Source organism: Lissotriton helveticus, chromosome 2_1 (genome assembly GCF_964261635.1).
Source record: "Lissotriton helveticus chromosome 2_1, aLisHel1.1, whole genome shotgun sequence".
In the NCBI taxonomy this organism is placed as follows: Eukaryota; Metazoa; Chordata; class Amphibia; order Caudata; family Salamandridae; genus Lissotriton; species Lissotriton helveticus.
Genome location: NC_136059.1, coordinates 2011992608 through 2012019619, shown reverse-complemented (window position 1 = coordinate 2012019619; position 27012 = coordinate 2011992608). Strand labels below are relative to the sequence as shown.

Here is a 27012-nt window from a genome sequence, read left to right as displayed (position 1 = left end):
GTGACACAGGCCCTCGTCAGCCGCAGGTTGGACTACGGCAACACACTCTACACAGGAATCCCAGCCAAACACCTGCAACGACTGCAATGCATCCAAAACGCCTCAGCCTGACTGATCCTCAACGTCCCTCACTGCAGCCACATCACCCCCCACATGGGAGACCTACACTGGCTCCCCGTCAACAAGAGGATCACCTTCAAACTACTCACCCACGCACACAAAGCACTCCACAACACCGGACCAGCCTACCTCAACAGCAGACTCGGCTTCTACAACCCCACCGCCAGCTCCTCTCTGCCTCCCTCGCCCTAGCCGATGTCCCCCGCATCCATCGAACGACCTCCGGCGGCAGATCCTTCTCCTTCCTCACCGCCAAAATCTGGAACACCCTCCCTTCCCACCTACGGCAGACCCAAGACCTGCTCACCTTCAGAAGACTCCTAAAGACCTGGCTCTTCGAGCAGTAGCGGTACCCCTCCCCCCCTCAGCGCCTTGAGACCCTCATGTGTAAGTAGCTCGCTCTATAAGTACAATGATTGATTGATTGATTGATTGATTGATTGATTCAAGGGGCGTCCCAGAACAGGGATAAATGAGGAAGTTCATGGAGAACTACACATTTTGTTTTGGTACAGATTGTAGACCAATGTATAGAAAAGAATACTTAAAGTGCATTGCTCAAATAAAGGCTATGTTATATTGTGCAACTTTTATAAAGCACAACCGATGTCTGATATTTACCTAGTCTCTTTGTTCTGGCAGCTATCTTGGTTATGTCTAATAGTTGAGGATTTCCAATTGTGAGAATCCTGTGGGTTGATGTGGAAACTGCAAACCTCTCCAATAGCCTTACATGTATGGATATGGGTAATGGGTTCTGTGGTTATACATTTCCCTATAGTGGCAACCATTGATCCTGTGTAATGGAGACTGAGGGCCTGATTACGAGTTTGGCGGTCTTATCACCATACCTCCACAGCAAAGGTTCCAAGTAGACTGCAGCGGTGTCCAACCCACCAAATTATGATGTCACCGCTGGCCCAGCAGCAGTGTTTCTGAGAGAGGGAAATATTTTTTCAAATGAGTCGAGGCATGTGTGTATATTTTGACTGCGCAAGTGTTGAATGTACACATATGCATGACACATGTGAAAAATTACCAGTACTTTCCCATTGCTGGAGTCTGGACAATATGTGCCCAGTCCAGTCAATGGGTAAATAATACAGAACAGACTTACCTGGATTTCGACACCAACAGAGTCGTTTTTTGGGGGGGTCAAGATGCTGCTGTGAAGGGGAGACCTGGAGGAAGAGATCCATGTGAGAGAATGAAGGGAAGAAAGGTAAATGGGTGAGTATGCACCCCAATTTTTTCAAATCCGCCTACTGGAAGTGGGCAGGTTTTTCTACCACGGTCACCTCATTGGATAGCCAACTCATAATTTGGATGGCAGTAAACTCTCTGTACCATCCTCTGGCAGCTGCTTTTCCCCTACCTGAGGCGGTCTGTGAATGGCTGGCAGTGGCAGCTGTGCTCCGGGAGTCTTTTGTTCAGCAAACCACCAACATAGTAATACAGCGGGCAGACCGCCAACTATATGGTGAGGTTTCCAATGCAATTTTAATGGTGGTTCGCTTACTGACAAACTTGTAATCAGGCCCTGAGTCTTGTAACATTCCACAAAAACACTCTCATTAAAAACAAATAAGAATTTGCGAAGTTTGTGAACCATTACTCTCCAGATATTATTTTTGTTACAGAAACCTGGCCCAATTCTACATTGGACCCTGATTTACATTCCAGATGGTTACAATATTTCCAGATTGGATCGCGGGCTCGCAATAATTTTCTGCAATCATCATAAAGTCTCATTTGAGCCTATCACACACTTGTACTTATGTTTAATTTTAAATTGAACAATAATGTTGCCTTCAATGGCATTGTAATCTGTCATCCAACCAAGGCCAGAGCACAATTCATTCCTACCTTAATCGGGTGCACTGAATCGTGTATGGATCTCCCTAATTGTGCAGTTCTTGGGGACGTTAATTTTCCTATAGCGCTTTCAGACAATAAAGATACAGAACACCTTATTGATATCTTGCTCAGTTTTGATCTTACTCAAATAAACTCAGCGACCCATTTTGCAATAACACCCTCGATAAGGTTTTTACTAGTAATCATGAGTTGAATATTGTGAAAATCTTGCCCTTGACTTAGACAAGACCAAATTAAATTATACCCACTTTTGGAAATAACATAGCCACAGCTACCCCTAGTTTTTCAAACTGGATTGACTCAGCTGGCCCCTATAAATATGATCAAAACCCATAGAAGTAAGCCCTCTGCCCATACTATTCACAAGGCCTAAGATTATAAAAACAAGAATGTAGGCATCAGGAATAAAAATGGAATAATAACTACTCCCCTAATGAAAGGAACAAATACAAGTAACGTATCTGCAAGTATACGTCTCTGGATATAGCAGAAAAGTCTAGATACATTACAGATAAAACTAACACTGCAAAAAACTCTTCCAAAGAAATATTTAAAAATGTGAAGACTCTGACCAACTGTAACGCTCACAACACCATATAACCTGACCTAACCCTGAGCAATAATTTCACAGATTTCTTTCAATTAAAAGTTAACGTGATCTTCAATGAAGTCAACTTCTTAATGGCAACTCCACTGTATTCAGGAATGTTAGAACTAATGCAACATCTAATACTTTTCCAGGTTTTTCCTCTCTCAGTAGTGAAAAGGTTGCCAACCTCATTGAAGTTACGAAATCAGGTCCCCTTACTGATCCATGTTCCCCTAATGTTCTTCACAGCATCTCAGGGATTGTAGCAGTTAGATGTCAACAATTATCAGCCCATCTGTTACCTTCCTTTGCCTGTCAAGATTCTTGAGACCATTGAATATGGATCTCATGGTTTTTCTTGACAAACACCTCCTCCTAGACTTCTCTCATTATGGCATTAGGGCCAAGCACTCTACTGAATCAACCCTAGCGGCTGCTCCAGAAGAAACCAGGTCCACAGTCAACAAGACTGGCAATGCGGCTCTGATTTTTCTGGAGTTATCATCCGGACGTGATACTGTCAACTCCCGTTTTTAAACGACCGGCTGCAGTACATTTGTATCAGGGATTCTGCCCTCTCCCTTTGACGTTCATTCTTGGTTGATAGAGAACAAGTGGTATCACTGGGTGATTTGACATCTGAGCCTTTCTCCCTCCCCTGTGGAGTGCCGCAGGGCGTCATCTTTAAGCCCCACTCTTTTCAATATATATGACTCTATTGGCCAACTTGATTTGATTATGTGTTTTTTCTGTGATTTCTTATGCCAATTACACACATATTGTAGTTTCATGTGACATTGAAGAGGTGACCAAACAGTTTAACAACAGCATGGAACAACTTGTTATTTTGATGAAGGATAATTACCTCAAATTAAACTCAGACAATGCAGAGGTACTTCTATTTGACTATAACACTTCTTTCTAGACTGCTTCCCTTTGACTCCAAAAACCTCCCCTGTCGAGTAAATAAAGCGAAAAGCGTATGTGTGCTCTTTAATGGAAAACTATCTTTTTTGGACCAAACAAATCTGGTCATGTCATCGTGTCTCTTCCTGCTGAGAATCTTGAGGAAGATTTTCCCTTTTATTTTCCCTTTCATTCCCTTAGAGCTCCAAAAATCAGTTATTATTGCCTTAGTTGTCTGTTGGATTGACTGTTGCAATGCTTTTTTGTTGGGTATCCAACAACGTCGGTTGATGAAACTCCAGACTCTCCAGAATGCCGCAGCTCATCTGCTCATGAAAATTCCGCAATTCAGCTTGGTCTCTCAAGCCATCATTAATCTTCATTGGCTTCCAATTCACGAGTGGGTCAATTCTAAAGCTCTTTGCATGGCACACAAAGCCCTTCACAATGCAGGCCCTTAATTCTTCTGAAAAACCTCCCAATGGTACACTCCCAAGCGCATGCTAAAATCTTCTGCAGCCAAAATGGTGGTCATCCCCAGAGTTAACAAGGTCCGTTGAGGTGGCAGAAGTTTCTTTGCCCTTTAAACTCAGAGCTCATTCAGATCTATTACAATTTATGACACAGCTAAAAATGGGGCTCTTCAAGCACTTTCCCTCACATTAGGTTTACCCATTGGGGTTGTTGTTTGGTGCTTGCGCCAAGAAGCCAATCGACATTTGCACGCTTTATTTGCCTTCCACTTACTTACCTACAATCTGAGGGTTATCATGACTGTGCATCTGTGTATCCTGACAGTGTCGCCCAGTCCATGTCTTTCACTCCCTGGTCGAATGGCACTGACTATGTGCCAGAATGCATGATCTCCATGCACAGGTGTGAATGTCTTCCAATCATAACATCTATTTCTCCCTTTAACAATGTTCATGTTTCCTTGTCCTGTAGTCCATGTCTTCCTATCACAGTCTATGTTTCAACCTGACTCAATATTCAAGTGTACCTGCCTCTGCATCTTTGTCTCTATGCTGAGAACCTGTGTTTACCTTGGCTAGTCTTTGTGTTTTTCTTCCAGAGTGTACACATCACACATCCCATGCTGAGCTACCTCATGTCTGCTTCACCTGGTCCCAATGTCCTTGCCCTTTTGTGCTCCAGTGCTGTGATTTTCATGTGCAGGATTTAAGTCTCACTGCTCAGGTATTTGTATCTTCCTGCCCCAGTGACTGGGTTATCCTGCTCCTGTGTCTGAACCTTTTTGTCCCAATCTTAGTGTATCCTTTATGATTAGCATATGCCTCTCCACAACAGTTTCATTGTCTCTGATTGTAATTGCCACAACATCAACGTCTTCGACATCAAGAGTCCATTTGATACTTCTCCAGTCTCTGTATCTCCATGCCATACAGCTCCAGGGTCTGTGACTCTATGTCATACTGCTCCAGTGTCTGTTTCTCCATGTCATACTGCTCCAGGGTCTGTGACTCTATGTCATACTGCTCCAGTATCTGTATCTCCATGTCATATTGCTCCAGGGTCTGTGACTCAATGTCACACTGCTCCATGGTCTGTCTCTCCATTTTATACTACTCCAGTCTCTGTTTCTCTATGTTATACTGCTCAAGGGTCTGTGACTCCGTCACATACTGCTCCAGTGTCTGCATCTCCATTTCATACTGCTTCATGGTCCATGACTCCATGTCATACTGCACCAGTGTCTGTATCTCTGTGACATACTGCTCCAGTGTCTGTTTCTTCACTTTATAATGCTCCAGTGTCTCTTTCTCCAGGTCATACTGCTCCAGGTTCTGTGAGTCTATGTCATACTGTTCCAGTGGCTGTACCTTCCCAGGTCTATAACTCCATGTCATACTGCTCCAGTGTCTGTATCTCTATCTCATACTGCTCCAGGGTCAGTGACTCCATGTCATACTGTTCCACTGTCTGTATCTCTATGTCATACTGCTCCAGGGTCTGTGACAACATATCATACTGCTCCACAGTCTGTATCTCGATTTTATACTACTCCAGTCTCTGTTTCTCCATGTCATACTGCTCCAGGGTCTATGACTCTGTGTCATACTACTCCAGTGTCTGTATCTCTGCTTTAAAATGCTCCAGTGTCTCTTTCAGTTTGCAGCCATTATCCCGCATTTTTTATCCCGCGGACTTTCAGTCCGCATACCATTTTCCCGCAAGGTCATTGACCTCGCATACCATCATCCCGCATTTTTCAAAACGCATGTGCATTTATCACGCATGCCTTTACAACGAATTACGTTGTAAAGGCATGTATGGTAAATGCATTTGCGTTGTGAAAACCACGATGACGAGAGAGGTAAGTGGGTTTGGGTTAATTTTTTCATCGTGCTGGGTTAGTGATTGTGTAGTGTAGTGTTGTGTTAGTGTAGTGTAGAGTTGTGGTGGTTGTTTAGTGTAGGGTCGTGCTGGGGGAAGTGTTATAGGGTTTAGGGTAGTGTTGTAGTGTTTGCGTAGTGTAGGGTCATGCTGGGGGTAGTGTGTTAGGGTTTAGGGTAGTGTTGTAGTGTTTGCGTAGTGTAGGGTCATGCTGGGGGTAGTGTTTTAGGGTTTAGGGTAGTGTTGTAGTGTTTTCGTAGTGTAGGGTAATGCTGGGGGTAGTGTGTTAGGGTTTAGGATAGTGTTGTAGTGTTTGCGCAGTGTAGGGTCATGCTGGGGGTAGTGTTTTAGGGTTTAGGGTAGTGTTGTAGTGTTTGTGTAGTGTAGGGTCATGCTGGGGGTAGTGTGTTAGGGTTTAGGGTAGTGTTGTAGTGTTTGCGTAGTGTAGGGTCATGCTGGGGGTAGTGTTTTAGGGTAGTGTTGTAGTGTTTGCGTAGTGTAGGGTCATGCTGGGGGTAGTGTTTTAGGGTTTAGGGTAGTGTTGTAGTGTTTGTGTAGTGTAGGGTCATGCTGGGATGTAGTGGTTTAGGGTAGTATTGTAGTTTTTGTGTAGGGTCATGCTGGGGTAGTGTATTAAGGTAGAGTTGTAGTGTTTGTTTAGGGAAGTAAAGTGCTTTATGGTAGTGTTGGGGGGTCGTGCTGGGTAGTGTAAATGTTGGAAAAGGACTATGTGTTAAGGGTGGGTGGTGCAGGGGTACTACATTAGAGTGTAGTGTAGGGTAGGGTAGGGTAGGGTACTCTTACTTACCTTTAGAACGTTTACAACGAGTATATCTTTAACATGCATGCATTTTCGTTGTAATGGCATGTGCGCTAAATGCATATTCGTTTTAAAAGTTTTCGTTCTCTTATTTTGCGGACTAATAGTACTTGCGGTATTATATTTGCGGGATGATGGTATGCGGGATGTTTGTCTGCGGTCTGACATCATATATTTGTCTCTTGCTCCAGGTCATACTGCTCCAGGGTCAGTGATTCTATGTCATACTGCTCCAGTGACTGCACCTTTCTGTCCCAATCTCAGTGTATCCTTTATGAATAGCATATGCCTCTCTACAACAGTTTCATTGTCTCTGATTGTAACTGCCATAACATCAACATCTTCTACATCAAGAGTCCATATCATACTGATCCAGTGTCTGTATCTCCATGTCATACTGCTCCCGGGTCTCTAACTCCATGTCATACTGCTCCAGTGTCTGTATCTCTATATCATACTGCTTCAGGGTCAGTGACTCCATGTCATAGTGTTCCACTGCCTGTTTCTCTATGTAATACTGCTCCAGGGTCTGTGACTTCATATCATACTCTCCACAGTCTGTATCTCCATTTTATACTGCTCCAGTCTCTGTTTCTCCATGTCATACTGCTCCAGGGTCTGTGACTTTATGTCATACTACTCCAGTGTCTGTATCTCTATGTTATACTGCTCCCGTATCTGTTTCTCCAGGTCATACTGCTCCATGGTCTGTGATTCAATGTCATGCTGCTGAAGTGTCTGCACCTTTCTGTCCCAATATCAGTGTATCCTTTATGAACAGCATATGCCTCTCTACAACAGTTTCATTGTCTCTGATTGTAACTGCCACAACATCAACATCTTCTACATCAAGAGTCCATTCCATACTTCTCCAGTGTCTGTTTCTCCATATCATACTGCTCCAGTGTCTGTATCGCTATGTTATGCTGCTCCAGGGTCTGTGAATCCATGCCATACTGCTACAGGGTCTGTGACTCTGTTTAATATTGCTCCAGTGTTTGTTTCTCCATGTCATACTGCTCCAGGGTCTGTGACTTCATGTCATACTACTCCAGTGTCTGTGACTCCATGTCATACTGCTCCATTGTCTGTTTCTCCAGTTCATACTTCTCCAGGGACTGTGATTCAATGTCATACTGATCAAATGTTTGTGTCTCTATTTCATACTTGTAGGAAGCCAGGTCTATATATACTATATAAAAAGAGGTATAGTGTGCACAGAGTCCAGTGAGTTCCCAAACGTATGGTATAGGTTAAAGTAGATAATACCTTACTCTCAATTTAGTGGTAGCTGGGCTGAGCCGTTAGGCTTATCAGAGGGTAGTGTGAATGCATTTCTTGTACCCACTTATACAAGACAGGAACACACATTTAATGACTAACTCCAGACAAAAGGAAGGCAAAAATATCACTTTACTTACTTTTATTTTAAGAACCGAGTTGAACTCAGTTATAGTTGTATGCAGTAGATAAAATGCAATGCAATCCTATGGAAGTAAAACGAATTTATGCATCACCAGGTAAGTACACAACTTACTTTTTCAGTCTTCGTGATTTTTGACCAGCCCCGGGCAAGGGTCTGTTTAAGGCAGGCACTGCACCGCCGGTGACACTTGGGCGGCCAGGTGCAGAGTTTGCCGAGCCCAAGGCTGGTCAATGGAGGCTGGGGGCACTCGAAAAGGTGGGGAGTTCAATATCTATGCGACGATGGTCGATACCCGAAATGTTGTTTGCTTTTGCTGTCAGCGGAGAGCATTGGAGATGAATGAGAGTCAGTAGGCCCCCAACGCCGGTACCGTTATGGTAGTCTTCAGCGAGTCACTGTAGGTTGAAGAGAGGTACCACCAGCCCAGAAGTCATGGTCACGGTTGTGGGGATGGAGATGCGCAGGGGATGGAGGAGTTCTGCCGATGTTGTGCCTTCTCGGAGAGGCCACTGTGCCAACTGCGGTGCTTTCTTCTGGCAGGTGAGTGTTGCGTCAACACAAGTGTCGGTCATCTACCGCTGCGGTCTTGGGGTTCTTTTTGTAGTGGTGAGTCGCGTCAATACAAGTGTTGGTCCTCAACCATTGCGGTTCTTGTACCAGCGGACACTGAAGACTAGAGCCTCCAGCCAAAAGGGAGGTTGTTGGAGACTGGGTGAAGGCTGGAAGGTCTCTGGGGTTTCTTGGAGGCCTAGTGGGGTGTCTGGAAGGACAGCAGGTCCAGTTGTTGATCCAGCTACAGGTGGTGGTGTTCTTTCTGGGTTATGTCTGCACTGTTTAGTTCCTGGTTCGACAGCAGTCTTCTTCCGTCTTCTTCTTTGGTCTGTCGAATCTGAGGAACAAGGTTCAGGGGGGCCCCTAAATACTACATTTAAGGGAGTTACTGAGGGCGAGTATGTCTACTGTCCACTAGGGTGACTACATCCTTTGGGTGCCCCCTCCCCCTGGGGAGAGTGCCACATCCCTCTTCCTATTGAACCTAATTTTCCAATTCAATTTGGAGAATTTCTAGGAGAGGGGTTCACCTCAGGTCCTGGCTACCCTAGGGATGTGTCACGTTAAGGTAGACACTCCTACCCTGCTTGCTAATTTTCCCCCCTGTCCTGCCACCAAATGTGGGGCCTGGGCAGGGGAGTGGGCATCTACACTAGATTGAGCTGCCCAAATCAGCAAATGACAAGGTGAGAGCCAAGGGTTCCTGTTCCTGCCAGGAGGAGGTGTGAAGCACCTCCACCCAGAGAAGGCTTTGTTCCTGAACTCCAAGAACACAAAGGCTTTCACATCATGAAGTCAGAAAACTGTTTGGTGGTGGCTGGCAGGGACCAGTCAGCCCATATACTAGAAGTTGGTTGTTTTTCAGGGGGCATCTCTAAGATGCCCTCTGAGTGCATTTTATAATAAATCCAACACTGCCATCAGTGAGGGTTTATTATCCTGAGAAGTGTGGTACCAAACTTCCCAGTTTTTTAGTTAACCCATCATGGAGTGGTGGACTTCCTAATGACAACCCCCCAGCCCATGTCCTCAAAATGGCTTCACTGTTCTTACAATGTCTGTGAATGGCACATACACTGCAGGGGCATATTGCTCATGCAGCTATGACCCCACCTGTGGTATGGTGCACCCTCCCTTAGGGCTGTAAAGCCTGCTAGATGGGTGACTTACCCATGCTACAGGCAGTGTTGTTGGACATGGCACACAGGGATGTGCATTTATGAAAAGTGAAGACAGTTGCAGACTCCTGGTTTAATATTGATCAATCTTGCCCAAAAAGTTTTTTGTGTCGATATGCTGCACAGAGCCGGGGTGCTACCTGTTGCCCATGTAAAATCTGTATGTGCATTTCAGAAAAATGTATGCTTGAATACCTATGCTCACTGTTAATGGTTTAAGACCTATCAAGTTTACCAATGTGCCGAAAAAACACTTCAAATAGATTGTCAAAACAACATTTTAATTTCTTTTATAGTTTTCAAATATTCCATATATTGTTTTACAGAATCTCGCAATTCAAAACAGTATTACATTATTACCTCAGACTACCAGACCATCAGTTTGCTTTTTGTGTTGAAGGTTGAACAGAAAACAAACAAATTGAAAAAGTGGTTTGTGGGAATCACGTTGGAATTTAAGGTATGGCATTGAGAAGAGTGGGATGTAAGGTACATAATTATGGCAAACTCATTTTGCTAAGGACTGTGTTATTCTACAGGAGAATGTGGTCAATGTCAGGTTATTATAGAAACTTTTGAAGATTCCACTTAGATTGTGAGTAACCTGTCGCTATACATAAGATCATTCACTTAGGGTGATATGCGGTGACACAGGTTGAATGACATACACAACATGGGATCACATAAATCTACTTTTAAATTGTGAACGGGTAGTCTGAGTTAATGTTGGTATGCTGTTGATCATTACTGATGAGATACACATGTTGTTGGTAAATTTCTATTGATCACCATACAAGCAAATTAGATAAGGTATTACTTTACCAGAAATAATTGCTTCCTTGGTTCAGATAAGGTATTACTTTACCAGAAGTAATTGCTTCCTTGGTTCAGATGTTAGTTTTGGTTAACAAAGTTATTTTTGTTGTTGAATATAGAGGCCATTGAGGATGGAACCTAATTCCCAAAATGCAAAGTGTGATATAAGAATCAAATGGACTCCATAAGATTCTTGAGCTATGTATTTTTTGTATTCATGATGTAATACTGTTTCAAATTGCTTGTTACTGTAAAAAAATATATGGAATATTTGAAAACTATAAAAGAAATGAAAAGTTTGAGGACATTGGTAAACTTGATAGGTCTTAAGCCACTGACAGTGTGCATAGGGATTGAGGCATACAGCATCCTGAAACACACTCACAGGGATGTGTGCCATCTCGAAACTCCAGTTTGGTCTGCACCAAAACATGCAGCCTGCAATCCCAGTGGGTGGGTGTTAAGGCGAGGGGTCTCTAAGGGTGGCATAATACATGCTGCAGCCCTCAGAGGCCCTCTCTGGTCACAAGGCCGTTGGTACCAGGGGTACCTTTTACAAGGGACTTACATGTGACCAAGAGGTGTTCCAATTGTACACAAAGGTACAGTTTTGGAAAAGAACACTGGTGCTGGGGCCTGGTTATCAGGGTCCCAACACACACTCAGTCAAGTTGGCATCAGGTATCTGGCAACATGTTAGGAGTAACAATGCAAAAGGGGGCACTTTCTACAATACTGCTCTAGCGTCTGTGTCTCCTTGGTCCAAAGTTGCTATATCCCTGTCCCAGGGTTAATTTCGGCCTGCTAATGTGCTCATGGTATGCTGTCTCTGGGTCAGCAGCATAATGTATGCCCCCCGCAGCGTCTGTGGCACACGAGGGGCCCCAACCCTTTGGGGGCCCCAATACTTCAGGAGCTTCTAGTCTGCCCAAAGGCAATAAATATCTGTGAGACATGGGAGATTCTGTTGGAGGGTGAATTGCACCTGAATGATGACCATGAGTCGAGCATCTTATGGGAAATAGAACTTTATTAATTACAAGTTATCGGGGGAAAGAGCGCCGGGCGTCCGCTAAGACTCGCGCTCTGCCGGGCTCTGATGCGCGCGAACGCCGTTAGCGCATGCGCAATCCTTCCAGGAACGCCGGCGCGTGTTACGCCACACGCACAGGCTGTAGCGTCTAGAACGCTAACACCACATATCACCCTTTTTTCCTACAAGGGAAAGAGACAGTTCAATGTTCATTGTTCAATTATTCAAAGTCTCTGAGGTGCGAGCGTCGGACCACCAATCTCCCAGCGCGCGTGCGTCTTACCGGAGTGGAGGTTCTTCGGAGCAGCTCAGGGACGGGGCTTTCCACCTTTCCTCCCACTTGATCGTGTCCTGCTCTCCCGAGCGTCGCTTCTGCTCTCGCTGATGTTTCCTTCACACTGGTCTCGACCGGGTCTCCCCTGTCCTTGCTTACATCTTCACCTCCCATGCTTTCTTCCACTGACTCTTTTTCTTCATTTCCTCCATCTTGTGCCTGACCGGGCATGTTGGTGCTTTTCTCCTCCGGCCACTTCACTATCTTGTTGACTTTGGCCATGCGATCTTGGGACCACACTTTGCTGTCACTAAGGAGTGCTGCTCGCTATACACTTCCTCTACTTGTAGGGGTGGGCTGTATTTACTCTCTCCCTTCTTCTTCAGTACAGCTTGTTTTACTCTCACCCACTCCCCTTTTTCTAACGAAGAGTTTTGTACTCTCTTCCTTCGATTGTAGTGGTCAGTGTACACTCCCTGGGCTCTTTCCAAGTTGTGTTGGACCACAGCAGGCGACCACTTTCTGGTGATAGTTTTTTCTCTCCACGCTACATTGTCCTTCGTGAACGGGTGCCTGCCTCTGAGAATCTGAAAGGGACTGTACCCTGTCGTGGTGGGGGTAATTCTATACGCTCACAGCATTCTTTAAATCTCTGTTTCCCAGTCCTTACCCTGCATTATGGCAGCTTGAATTGATCCCATCAGCACGCGATTGAATCTTTCCACTTGCCCATTGCTGGCAGGATGATACACTGACGTGTGTTTGGACTTGATTCCATTCCTCTCCATATATCTTTGCCATTTCTCTGATGTGAACTGTGGGCCATTGTCCGTCAGGATGGTCCTTGGGATGCCTTCCCTCAGAAACACAGAGGTGAGGAATTTGATTACAACCTCCGAGTCCATTTCTTCTTGCACATGTACCTCAGGCCACTTGGAATACTTGTCCACCAGCACACGCAAGTACTTGGCTATCCCCTGCCCGTCTAATATCGGCCCTAGGATGTCGACAGCTACATCTTCCCATGGATCACAGGGTTGTTCGAAACTGCCCAACGCTGGTCTTAATGGCTTGAGCACCTTGTCAGACTCCTGGCATTGGTTGCAGTCCCTAACGTGTCTCTCGACTGTGATGTCCATCCCTGGCCACCAGTACATCTGCTTCACCCTCGACTTGGTCTTCACTATGCCGAGGTGACCTTCGTGCAGTTGGTTCAACAATGTGGGGATCAGCTCCTGTGGGGGGTATTACCCTGTCTCCTCGGTACAGAAAGGTTCCTGAGTCACTTATGGATAACTCCTCTCTCACTTCATACAGTTTCTTGAGTTCCTCCTTCAGCTTTTTCTTTTCTGGCCACCCATTTACTAAGTGTCTCTTTGTCTCTTCCAAGGTCTCGTCTTTTCCATATGCTTGTGCCCAGTCTTGCATACTGATCGCTTTCTCCACGTCTTCCATTACTGCCACCATTTCTTCATTCTCCTCCGCAGGCACGGGTGCGTCCTCCATGGCCGACGCTCTGCTAAGGTAGTCTGCCACTTTGTTGCGCGTGCCTGGGATATACTCAACGTCATACGTGTACTCCAATAGTTTGAGCGTCATCTTGGCAATCCGCGGGGTGGCTGAGGCATGACCACTTGAGGTTAGTACTTTGACTAGTGGCTTATGGTCGGTTTGCAGGCGGAACCTCGTGCCCCACTGGAACTGCCGGAACTTTCCCATGGCCCATACGACTGCCAGCATCTCCTTCTCAATTACACTGAATTTCTGCTCAGTGGCTGACAGTGCTCTGGACACAAAGCTGAGTGTTTCAACTGTGTTGTTCTCTCTTTGTTGAGCGAGGACTGCTCCCAGTCCTTTTTCGCTGGCGTCTGTGGTAAGGATGCTGACTTCCATTGGGTCATGACCCTGCAACGGCACAGCCTGGCTGATGTTCTTCTTCAGCTCATCGAACTCCCTTTGAGCTGCATCATCCCACTGAAACGACGTCTTGTCTCTAACCAGTTGTCGCAAGCCGTGCGTCTTCGTTGCAAAATGCTGGACGAATTTGCTATAGTACTCGGCCATCCCTAGAAATGACCGTACTTCATCTTTGTTGTTGGGGGCTCTGGCCTCGCAGATTGCTCTCACATTGCCTTTCTTGGGCGTGATCCCTTGTCCACTTATCTCGTGCCCCAGATAGGTGACGGATGTCATACCGAAACGGCACTTCTCCCATTCCGCCGTGAGTCCTCTTCCCTGTAATACGCTCAGCACTTTGTCCAGCTTTGTGTCGTGGTCCTTATGATCCATCCCCATCACCAGGATGTCGTCTTGGAAATATTGGATGCCTTTGACGTCTCAGAACAGGCGATGCATGAGTTTTTGGAAAACCGCCGCTGCGGATGCCAATCCAAAGGGCATCCTGCGGAATCGGTAGCACCCATATGGGGTAATGAAGGACGTCAGCTTCCTGCTGGACGGGTGGAGGTCGATCTGGTGGTACGCCGACGTGAGATCAATGGTGGAGAACAATTGCACACCCCTAGTTCTTGCTAGCATCTCTTCTATCCTAGGGAGGGGGAACTTCTCCACCACCAAGCACTTGTTTAGCTCGCGTAAGTCCACGCACAGGCGCACCTTCCTGTTGGGCTTCCTGGCGACCACTAGGGGGGCCAACCACTCTGAGCTGTCGATGGGCTCTATGATCCCCTGCTCTTCCAGTCGGGACAATTCTTGTTGGACTGCCTCTCTCACCGCGATGGGTACATTGCGGACCTTGTGTGACACTGGTTGGGAGTTTTCCTTGAGCACAATTTTATGCATGAATTTCTCCAATTTGTCCACCTTGCCTCCGAAGACTTTGGGATATTCTCTCCTCACTCTTTCCAAGTCAGGCCACTGCTCATCGTCTGTCAGGAGGATTTGTTCTTTGCCACCTGGGTCTAGCTTGATTCCCAAGTCTCCCTGGTCTCTCCACCCTAGCACCGAGGGACCTTTCTCAGCTACATATAGCTTACAGGTAGCTTTCCCTCCCCGGAATTCGAACAGGAGACTCCGGTATCCCACCATGGGGATCAGGTTACTCGTGTAAGACACAGGTCTGATGTCCGGTGGATTGAGTTGTGGGCCTAGGCTCGGACTGAAGTCCCCTTCCCACACTGATCTCTGCACAATGGAGTATGGAGAACCTGAGTCGATCGCGATCTTGATTTTCACTCCACCGATCAGCATTTCGGCTCGCAGCTTGTCGGATCGCTGAGTGTCAATGCCTAGTACCTGCTCCTCGATGCATATCACTTCATCATCTTCGTCTGACTCCTCCCCGGCGCCTCCATCTTGTGGTTGTTGCGCTATATATTTTACCATTGTCTTCTTCTCCTTCTTGCGGCACACTTTCTCGTAGTGGCCAATCAGGCCACAGAACATGCATTTCGCACGAAAAGCTGGGCAGCGTTTGTCTTGGGCTGAGTGGTTCACGCTACCACACCTGTAACATGATGATCTGGTGACTGAGGACTGTCTTCCTGCTTGTCCCAATTTTCCCGCCCACTTGCTGGGTGCACGGTCGCCTCCCGGGCGCCATTTTGTATCTATTCGACGGTTCCGCGTCATCAATTTTGTTGACCATTACTCTTTGCACACTTTCCTTTTTCGCTGCCTCTGCGCACCTCTTGGAGAGCTCAGCTTTCTTCACCATTGCAATCACTTCTTTCAATGTTGCCTCACCGTGAGCCCATAGTTTGTCCTGCACATTCTTGTTGGTGGTGTGCATTACTATCTGGTCCTTATTAAAGTCTTCGTCCAATGCTCCGTACTTGCACGTGACCGCAAGTCTCCTCAAAGCAGCCACATAGTCGTCAACCGATTCTCCATCGCCTTGTTTCCTTTGCTGGAAGTTGAACCTATCAATGGAGACGCATACAGCCGGGCGGTAATGAGCGTCTAAGTCATCTATGGCCTGCTTGAAGATATCAGCATCAGCCGCTTGTAGTGGCGCAGTCGCAATGTTCTTGAACACTCTTATGCCCTCCGGGCCCAGGTTGTGCAGCAATATCCGTCTCCGTCTTGCAGGGGTGAACTCATCTGTGGATTCATCCTCCAGGGCTTCTAAGTAGTTGCTGAAGTACTCCCTCCAGTCCTCCCACTTCATCTGGGGTTCACCTGGCCTGGGTAGGAACGGGATAGGTGCTGTGAGTGATGACGCCTGACTGCTCATCTTGACCTGTCCTTCTGGCCCTTCTGCTCGGTTTCTGGGGCTGCCTGGCGCGCTGTTGTCTCCTTCCTGACAACTGGGGCTGCCAGGAGCGTTGGCGCTTTCTGCTTGCGACGTCGTGGGGCTGGGTGCGCTTCCTCCCGCTCCCTCATGGGCACCCTTCTCAGCCAGGTTCCTAGGTAAGGTGATTGCATGTTCTCACCGTGCTTCTGCGCAGGTCGCCTCGCTTTTTCTGACCTTTAATGTGTCTGCTTCTTCTCTGTGCCTCTGCCACGCTCTTCCCTCGGTTTTGTAGCTCCCTCGTCCGTCTCTTCATGTGTTGCAGGTGAGTGGTGTATGAGATTTTCGTCCTGGGCTTCCCAGAGCTTCTACCACCTCTGCCTTGCCAGGTGCTCTTCCTTCTGTTTTATGTGGAATGATCCCACTCCTCGTCGCCACTGTAGAAGGCTGAATTGCACCTGAATGATGACCATGAGTCGAGCATCTTATGGGAAATAGAACTTTATTAATTACAAGTTATCGGGGGAAAGAGCGCCGGGCGTCCGCTAAGACTCACGCTCTGCCGGGCTCTGATGCGCGCGAACGCCGTTCGCGCATGCGCAATCCTTCCAGGAACGCCGGCGCGTGTTACGTAACACGCACAGGCTGTAGCGTCTAGAACGTTAACACCACAGATTCGGTGGCCCCTCATCATATTTTGCAGAGGGTCCCCATCATTTTCCGTTGTACCACTGCTCTTTGTCTATGTCTGACTGCCACAGTGTGATTGTGTCCCAGCTCCAGTGTCAGTGTTACGCTGCTACAGTGCTTTTGTGTCCTTGCAGCTGTCTTTGACTGCCCCTGCCCCAGTGTCTTTGTCTTTTTGTCACAGTGTCTCTATCTCCGGTTCCAGGGCTTATGGCTCTCTTCCCCTCTGTCTGTAGCTCACTGCTCACGGTCCGCGCCTCCCTCTCCTGGTGTAAACATCTCTCAGTCCCACCTGACGTATGCATCTCCCTAGAGACCTTTCTAAATCGTACGTTCTTTTTTGTGTCCAGTATTAGTTTGTACATTTTCGGATAATAAGTCCTAAGTATTGAAAGCCGAATTTTATAAACAATTTTCTGCAGCTCATTACAAAGTTTTAAATAAATAAAAGAGCTTCGAAAGGTTAGTTTTATGCAGCAGCATGCATCCTACTGGTTGCCTCATAGTGCCAGCCCAGCAACGCCTACGCTCTTCTGTCAGGCACTGATAAAGATGTCAGCATGAACTTTCCTTGTTTGATGTTGGGCAAATGTGTTTATCTGTGCTCCTGTAAACACCATTGATAGCTCTGTTTGCTCAATGTGTTCATGTTCCGTGCGCTAACGCAGCGGTTTTCGAAATGTCGGGCTAAATTTAGCTTTAATTGCTAAAGGTAACGATCGTAATTTGTGGAAAATCCCCTACTGCAGGACTCTCTGTCGATGGTGTGAACAGTCAGCCAAAATTACCTATGTGAAAGGGATTGAATGAAAAAGGAAATTCCACCAGATGTTTCTCCATCAGTGGAGGATTTGCTCCATTACAACTGTTATTCAATCATGTTTTAACATTTTCTAGAAATGTGAGATTTCCCGGAAGAAACCCAATACTACAATTTCGTAGCCAACGGACAAAATATGTACTATGATTGAGTTATTTACCTCCCACGACAAGTTAGCTGACAAATTGCTCTTTGAAACACAGTCCCCAATGTTGCAAAATGTGCTTTCCTTATATAGTGACTTCTCAAAATACAGCCAATTACTAAAAGAAAATTCAGCTTTTCGAAGCGTTCCTCCTTGCAGCATTAAGGTATGATGCACAGTACTGAACAAACAGCTACCCTGAAGGTGGATTTAAAATGCACTAGGAACCACACCGAGATAAGAAGTATGTTTGTTACTTTGATTCTCAACTAACATTGCAATAACATTGTCGAGAGGACAGCCGGCTGCATACAAGTTAATGATCAACGGATGTTGAGGGTTGGACAGAAGCAGTAAGTGATAAGAGAAGGTACATAAAGATAAGATTGTGTCAAAATTGCTTTTGATCTTAGGTACACTAACATCCCAGTTCCTTTGCAACTGTGCACAGGAGTTAATGCTTAAATGATTTATGTAGGATCGGAAGCGGGGCCTGTGTTCATGCACTTCTAATTGAAGAGTTTGTAGCCCAATTATATCATCCAAAATAATTTATGACTTGCATACACAGCAATTACTTTAATGGAGTGCACACACACACACACATACTTGATAATTACCTTTGTTGCTAAGCACTTGATCAATCCTAATCAAGTAAATGTATTAATGAGGTTAGGTTGCCATGTGTCAGATCTGGAATTTATTGATTGGTCAAAGGCAAAAAGGACCAAGGCATTATTTACAGATTTTTTCAAGGATACAAATAAGCAATTATCTAAAACGACATGCACTGTCATAATGGATTCTCTTAGTACAGGGGTTACAGCCAGAGTGAATATTGATGTAGCACATTGCTCACATTACAAATGGCATAAAAGCTGCCACTAGCAATGTACACTAATAATTGAGTACACACGAACATATAGAATATTTACTTGGAAAGCAATGGATAGTTTTAACAACATACAATTTTTTCTTATGCCCTCATTAGGGAAGCAACATTTCTATTAGCTATTAGTGGCTAGTATTTACAAAAAGGTGTGCTAAATGTATTTATGGATATATAACATTTGTATTGGCAGACCCATAAACTGTGCACTCATGGGGCAGCTTTAACAAAGACAAGGATCAGCAAGTTTTTGCTTGTGCTCACTGGAATAGAGGAGTGGCTGCGCTTCCAGACTGGAGTGTGTTGAGGTTCCAGTATCACACAAGGACCACATAGTTTGTTCTGAAGTTTGCTTGGGGATTTTATTTCGGTATTGGAGGGGTAATAATCCAGATATGGGTGATCTTGATCCCCTTGTGCAACTTGAGGCGCTTAGGTCTTGCACTAATCTCAATTTGAGGGTGTTCCATTCAAGGTATTGGGCTGGGGAAATGTTTGTCGCTTCTCGATGAACCTAGTTCTTGGAACATTTACAACTAGATTCATGAAGCAAAATTGCGATCGCAATAGCTGCGAATTAGCTATTGCGATCGCAATTCCAAAGAAAGGGATTCATGATAGTAAAATATCCAAAATAGCGATTTTGCAACATAATTTTTGCGAGTCCGCAAATAAATTCGCAGAATCCAGGAACAAGCCCATTTGCGAATCGGAGATAGCGAAAAACCATTGAATCTGCGAATTTTTATGTGAAATCGCAAATTTATCGCAATCGGCATTCATGAAAAATCGCATTTTGCGAAAAACCCAAAAATCGCTATTTGCGACGCGCAATTTAAGGAGAAGCCAAACCAGGTGGTAACCAGTAAAAAAATATATATATATTCAAAAAAAGTTAGCAAATTACAAACAGGTGCAGGCCTGACCAAATACACTTAAGGACATGCAGCTGGAGCCTGAGGACTCTCACAATGCCAGGACTCTACATGGTGGTCAGACGGCGAAGGCTACAGCGAGCAGCACGGAACAGACGTAGGATCCAGAAGCGGATATTCCGTGTGCGGGTCACCCTTCTGGGCCAAACCAGGGAGCAAATTTACGCAAAGTACCGCCTAAATGGGGCAATGATCATCAAGCTGATCCAGGACCTAGACCCCCTGATGCAGCACCCAACAAGGGGGACCAATGCCGTTCCCACCCATGTGCAGGTATTGTGCAGCCTGCACCTACTGGCCTCCGGAAGCTTCCAGGGGATAGTCGCTGTTGCAGGGGGGATATCCCAGCCCACCATGTCCCGCTGCCTTAGGAGTTTCCTGGAGGCCATGCTGAACCGGCTACACCACTACATCTCTTTCCCCACCAGCCAACAGGATTTGAATGACACCAAGCTGCAATTTTACAATGTAGCCCAATTTCCACATATAATAGGATGCATTGACTGTACCCACATCCACATCTGCCCACCAGCACAAACGGAATACATATATCGCAACCGCAAGTCATACCACTCCCTCAATATCCAGATGGTGTGCAATGCAAAGACAATAATCACGGACATAGTGGCACAGTACCTGGGGAGCACACATGACTCCTTCATATTCTGGCACAGTGGCATTCACACACGACTGGCCAGGGGAGACTTTGGTGAAGGACACCTACTGGGTAAGTACACATGCCCCACAATATAACACTGTGATAATGTAGCTGCGACGCACAGGCACCCACCCTCTGCTCCTATCATTCAGGTGACAGCGGCTACGCTCTCCGTGAGTACCTCCTCACACCATACCTCAACCCTGCAACACCACAGCAACGGCGTTACAATGCAGCACACATACGCACAAGAAATTGCATTGAGAGGACATTTGGCCTCTTGAAAAGCAGATTCTGCATACTGCACAAGACTGGTGGGGCCATCAAATACGAGCCAGAGGTCTGCTGCCGCATCGTGGCCTTGTGTGCAATCCTCCACAACATTGCAACCAAGCGCAGGATACCTGTTGACATCTCTGGCAGTGAGTCTGAAGGGGACAACCGACCACCTGCACATGTGCGTCACGCACGCGGCGAGAATCCTGCAGAAGGACACATGCGGCGCAACCAAATCTGCATGAACTATTTCTAGTGCACCCACTCCCCACACCCATTACCTTACTCATGCATGACAACATTATTAATGACATGAGTCAGCTTAAGTTAGTCAGAATTTTAGTAATTGTTACAGCACAATAAACTTGGCATTCTGCTAACTGGTACATGAATGACATATTGCGTCATATGTCTGTCCTTCAGGAGGGCATGCTTGTAGCAGCAGCATGGCCCCTCATGTCAATGATAATGTTCAATGCCGCCTCCGGGCAGATGCTCCCAGCCTCCTTTCCCCATCGTCCTCCTGATTAGGCCGTGAGGCAGCAGAGGGCCTGCTGCTGCGGCGGGGTGCTACCACCGGAGGGATGGACTGGCTGCTATGGCTGGATGTAGCATCACTTGTGTCGTCAGCCCCCCCCCTGGCCATGGTCGGCAGCCTGCATGCCCTGGACTGCAGTAGACACATGCTCCAGAGCTCTCGCGACGTCCTGGCAGCACTGGACCATTTGGACCTGCATTGCCAAGGAGCGTCGCGAGAGCTGGGAGGTAGCGTTCCCTATAATGTAGTTCGACCGCGTGTACGGTGACAGGTGGGTCAGCAGTTGGGGGTGTCAGCGGCGATTTAGATCCCGCTGCCTGTTCATGGCCTGTGTGTTGGCCTCCATAGCAACTGTCATCCGCTCCATGCGCTCAGACATTACTTCAACATTTCGGGCGGTCTTGTCCAGTTGCAGGTGGATAGCCCCCAGATGACGTGCCTGCGTCTGATGCACATGTAGCATCCTGCGCTCGATGGATAGCCCACCTGCTTGCACATTTTGTCCCCTACCAGCACAGGAATTGTTTGTGCGCTGACCCCTCACCAGTCTGATGGACTGGCTCCTCACAGCCGCAGGGTGGCGGGTTGGTTGGCGAACTGGAGCTGGTGTTGCATGTCCCACTGGGGACTGTGTGACGGGCAGTGCTACTGCAGCGCGTGCTGGCACAGGGGTGGCACTGGCCACAGGGGCAGGTGGTGTGATGAGCGCTGGTGCGGCAGCTTGTACAGATGGTCCGGGCTGTGGGGAGAGATTTGTGTCTCCCTCTGTGTTCTCCGTGATGTCCATGACCAGGCCATCGCTGTCTGTGCTTGGGACTTCTATGCCACCTGTGATGTAAAGTGGACGTTGATTAGTGACATGTTTCTTACACATTTAGGCTTCCTACATGCATGCAGACTACCATTCCCTGAGTCGCTGCAGGATTGACTCTCATTAAACATGTCTGGCTTAATGGGGCAAGATGGTAATTGTGGTCAGACTACATGTCCCACACTGCAATAGCGCTTTAGTGGTGTGCTTTGGCTGCATGACTGGGGTTTGATATGGGAGGCTCTGGAGTCATGGACCTTGTTAGGGGACAGGGGGTCGCAGTCGCATGGCACTTACCTGGTGTGTCTTGGGTGGGTCGGGAGGAGTCAAGCTGTGTCACACCCACGCATGCCTGCGGATTTATGGTGTCCTCCACTCGGTCCTCCAGTGGTGTATTCGGTGGGACAGTGTGCTCCCCTCCACCTGTCGCCACACGCTCCCCCAGCCTCTCCGCTATCTTCTCCTTTGACCTCCCTCTGAGGTCATACCAGCTTTTTTTAAGTTCGTCCACGGAGCGCTCGGTCACCCCCACAGAGGTAACTTGAGCGGGGATGCGCAACCATAGCCGCCTTTTATTGGCCTCAGGCACCCTCCTCGAATCTTTCCCGAACAGCCGATTGTAGTCCTCGCAGACTCCTTCTATTAAAAATTCTAGCTCTTGCTCAGAAAATTTGATTTTTCTTTTCCTCCCACTAGCAGATCCAGCTGCAGCTTCCTCAGACATGCTTGCCACTGGGGTGTCTCCTGAACAACTCCTGTAGGCACACTGGAGGGGACCTCTTATGGTAATGCTTCCTGTTCAGGCTCTCACTGCTGAATGAGGGTGGAACCTGCCTACTTCCTGGTTGTGATGTCATCACTGTGCTCAAGATGCGACTTCCCGTTTTTGCGATCTGGCACTTAGCGAGATCGCAATTTGCGATATTGCTAATTGCGAAATCGCAATTTCTAAACGGTATCGGCCGAATATGCGAATATTTACCAATTTTTGGGGACTCGCAATCGGCGAATGCGGCCGATTGCGATTCGCTTTTTTTTATCGCCATTATTCATGAATGCCAATCTGCGATTTCTTAATTGCGATTCGCTTTTTCTCGCAATTTAGGAATCGCAGATTGGGACATTGATGAATCTAGCTGTTAGTGCCTAATTGTGAGTTTTCGTGGTGTGGGGGCTGGCTGCACTCCACCTCCTCGCTCCTGCATCACCAAAACCTACCACTGCCCACCAGATTAAGAGTAAAATTGTGACCTGATGGGCAGGTGGTGTGGCAGTCCCATAGAGGTACAAATATAAGGTTTATATGTGAGTCTTAAACTGCACTGCCACAGGACCGCCAGTGTACATTCCCGCACGGCATAGACTGTACAGTCCATACCGTGCAGAAATGGAGTTCAGGCACCCTGTAGGGCCCCCTTTCTTTCCTCTACTAGCAGTTTCATGGAGTAGGAACCTCCATGAGATCACTGGCTGTGAGGAAAGTTGTAATACAAATGGCGGTGGTGCAGGGCACCACCAAACATATTGCAGCTCTAAGACTGCCAAGCCACTCCCAGAGGTCTATGATCCCTCGTGGTTGTGGCGATGCCATGGCAGTCCAGTAGTAATCCAGTGGTCAGACTGACGGTGCAGTGGGGCTGGAGCTCCACCGTGAGTTTGATGATCCTCCGACCTCATAATTAGGCCAATAGGGCCTAATTACGAGTTCCTTGCAATATTCAACCCATGCCTTAACCCCTGTTTATGCATCGCTTGGAATTACAAGTTTGAAGGTATGTAACGTATCTGGTAATTATCAGATGCGTTACATAACTCATCCTTTGTGAAATTTAACGTAGGCAAACATAAGGCATTCACCGTTTCATGAGGATTTTGATTTGTTAAATACCAACATCCACATGTTGTTCTCCATATACTCATAAGTTGTTTTTCTAATCACACCTCATAATAACATACACCGTGGTATGGTTATTTATCAGGGGTGATAAATATTGCCTTTGCTCGTAATCCAGCCCTATATAGTGTATATTCTCATTTTGTCAAAAAAACAATCTTTTATAAATAGTGCTTTTCTGATTACTTTAATTGCCTCTCAGTTTCTTAATGGGTATACTTGCTTACTATTAATTATAGGAACAATTTGGTGCATATTGATGTAAGATATCATGACTTGAACTACAAGATGACCCAACAGCAGAAGGCATTGACAACTACAGAGCTGCTCGGTAAGTATGGCATATGTTGTAAGGCAAATAGTCATGCAAGGCGTTGCTGAACTATATTCATGCATGCCTATTTGTCATTCAAATATCATGTCACAACACATGCAGAGAAGGTGTTGGAGACAAACTTGGCTTCATCACATTACATATGCTTGCTGTCACTTCCAGATCTTACTTAAAGGTCTAATGTTCATCTTCACTCTAATCATGTGAAAAGTGCATATGGAAGTCATTTTTTTTTTTAAGTTTGTTTTATTGATTAATTGTTCAGGAAATACAGTTACAGATAATCAGTTCCAGCATTATATATCATATCTTTTATTTTCGTGGGCATCAGAAACAGTATAACAATGTAAATTTCATTTTTGTCTGTTTCGTAACGTGGTAGTACAACTCACAACAACTCCCACTTCCCTCCCCCCTCAGCACTCAGTAAGTATAGTATTCCACATCAGTCGGGCAACACCTCCCATCTGTATATCTACAATATCGACATATCCGCCATCTTGTCTTCCCTTTACATATCAAAGGTTACATAGTAAATCAGCTATTTCTGCAACCCCAGCTGCAAGTGGGTCAGTGGCCCAGTCTCCAACATCTGTACAGAGGTATCAGAAGGCATCACAAGGCAGTTAGTACAAGCGCTCCGTGGTATTATACTTTTCTCCATTATGGGTACTCATTCAAAATGCGCCACGGTACAGGTCTCAAACTCTACTATTAATGAATTCCAGTCTAGTGAGATGTGTGTCTTTCTAAGGCCCCAACGTTCCTCTCTTTGTAATTCCAGACCTTCCGCTTTCCCCCATCTCAGCACCTCCCCATGCCAGGTCTCAATGTCCGGCGGTTTAGCCGATTTTCACCTCATTGCTATCGCTCGTTTAGCCAGCAGCAGAGCCAGGTCTACAAATCTAGTGGTGACACTCATCTTTTTTTCGGTGTGGCCCATACCCAAAAGTCCAAACAGCATAGACGTATAAGGCCTTTCCGGGGCCACTGCCCCTAGGATCTCATGGATCTTTACCCAGTAATACCTGAGCTTGGGGCATGGCCAGAACATGTGTATCAGTTCTGCATCGGCCACGTCACATCTGGGGCAGGTATCCGCCGAATCCGGGAACATGGCATGTAGTCTGTGTGGGGTTAGGTATGCTCTATGTACTATCATCAGTTGGATAAACTAAAATTTTGGGTTGCGTGCCACTTTCTTGGGGTATTTCAGTACCTTCTCCCACTCACCGTCCCTGAGAGCTCTGCCCGCTTCCTCTTCCCATCGGGCCCGGAGCGGCTGCAGCGATACCGCCCTGATTCCATTGGTCAGCCACTTCGTCAGATGACTACCGGACCCCATCAGGTATTGCATGGTAAGCAGCGGGTTTGTGACCGGTTCTGTCCCATCTCGTGCCCAGTGTGTGGTAATGTAGTGGGTTAGTTGTGCATGTGTGAGGAACAACGTCTTCGGAGTTTGGTGCAATCTGGTAAAGTCAGCATGTGTCAGAAGTGTGCCCTCTGAGAAAAAATCCCCAATTTGTAGTACTACTGCATCATGCCATGGCTTTAGTCTGCGTTCCGTGAGAGTACCTGTCCCTATTGGAATACCCAGCAACGGGATTGTGGGCGCGTACAGGGAGTGTCTATTAGTGTATCTCACCGCGGCCTTCCAGTGCTTAAGTGCTAGTCTAAGCAAAGGTGGGGCGGAGTCCGGTATCCTTGCGTGTGGGAGTAGTAGGCGGTGTAATGTTCCTCGTGCTCTGTCTGCGTCGGACATATTAAGTTCATGGAGGTTGCGTCCCGCCAACCAGTATGCCAGCCATTGGAGTTGACACGCATAGCTATATGCGATCAGGTCTGCAACCCCCATTCCGCCCCTGTCCGTTGGTAGCTGCAACTTCGCCAAGCTGATACGTCTCCTGCCTGCCCCCCATACTAGTTCTGTTAGAACTGTGTTCAAAGTTTTAAAAAAAAAGGGGGAGGTATCAGTATTGGTATATTCGTGAAATAGTATATCAGTCTAGGTAGCACCACCATCTTGGAGATTGTAATCCTACCTGCCACTGAGATAGGTAATGTGTTCCAGAAGCGAACTTGTGATTTCAGGGCGCTGAGCGCCTTACCCAGGTTGCCCTCCAACAGATCCTGTGGTTCCCTATAAATCTGTATACCCAGGTATTTGAAGGTCATTGGCGCAATCTGGAATCTGTGCGCACCAAACTGCATCTGTGTGTCCTCTAGAGATCCATGAAAACAGAATCCATAGGATTTGCTCTCATTAATCGCCAGCCCTGACAGTCCTTGGAAAATACTAAATATCTCCGGTAACGGTGTGAGCGAGTGTGTCATATCTTTGAGGAACAATAGTATGTCATCCGCATAAGCGGAGATGACATGATGGGTGTTGAGTCTGGTTATGCCCTTATTAGCCGCCACAGCTAGCACCTTCACTAGCAAGGGCTCTAGGGCGATAACGAAGAGCAAAGGCGAGAGAGGGCAACCCTGCCTAGTACCCTTCTCTATGTCAAACTGCTCAGAGATACAAAGGTTAGTACGGACACGTGCAGTGGGTCCGGAATATAATAGTCTCGCCCACGCAATGTATTCAGGTGGAATGCCGAATTTGTTCATTACCACAAACATGTAGTCCCATCGTAATGAGTCAAATGCTTGTCTGAGGTCCAGGGATATACACCCTTCTGTGTCTCCATTCCCACCACCCTGTGACATCAGCTGACTCAGCCTACGTAGATTTAGTGCAGTGCTCCTCCCCGGTACAAAACCACATTGATCTGGGTGTATTATGTCTGTGATGCATTGTGACAAGCGGGTTGCCAGTATTTTACTGAGGATTTTGTAGTCTGTATTCAAGAGTGACAGCGGCCTATAATTCTCTAGTCG

General features: G+C 46.7%; 1 protein-coding gene across 1 annotated transcript in view; it reads left to right on the top strand.

The window, feature by feature from the left end:
* Positions 1-27012, top strand: part of ASIC5 (acid sensing ion channel subunit family member 5) — a 733553-nt gene that overhangs the window by 620540 nt on the left and 86001 nt on the right. Inside the window, exon 9 of the mRNA XM_078677664.1 lies at positions 24032-24123. Coding sequence (XP_078533790.1) covers positions 24032-24123 — 92 coding nt within the window. The remainder of the gene's footprint in view (positions 1-24031; positions 24124-27012) is intronic.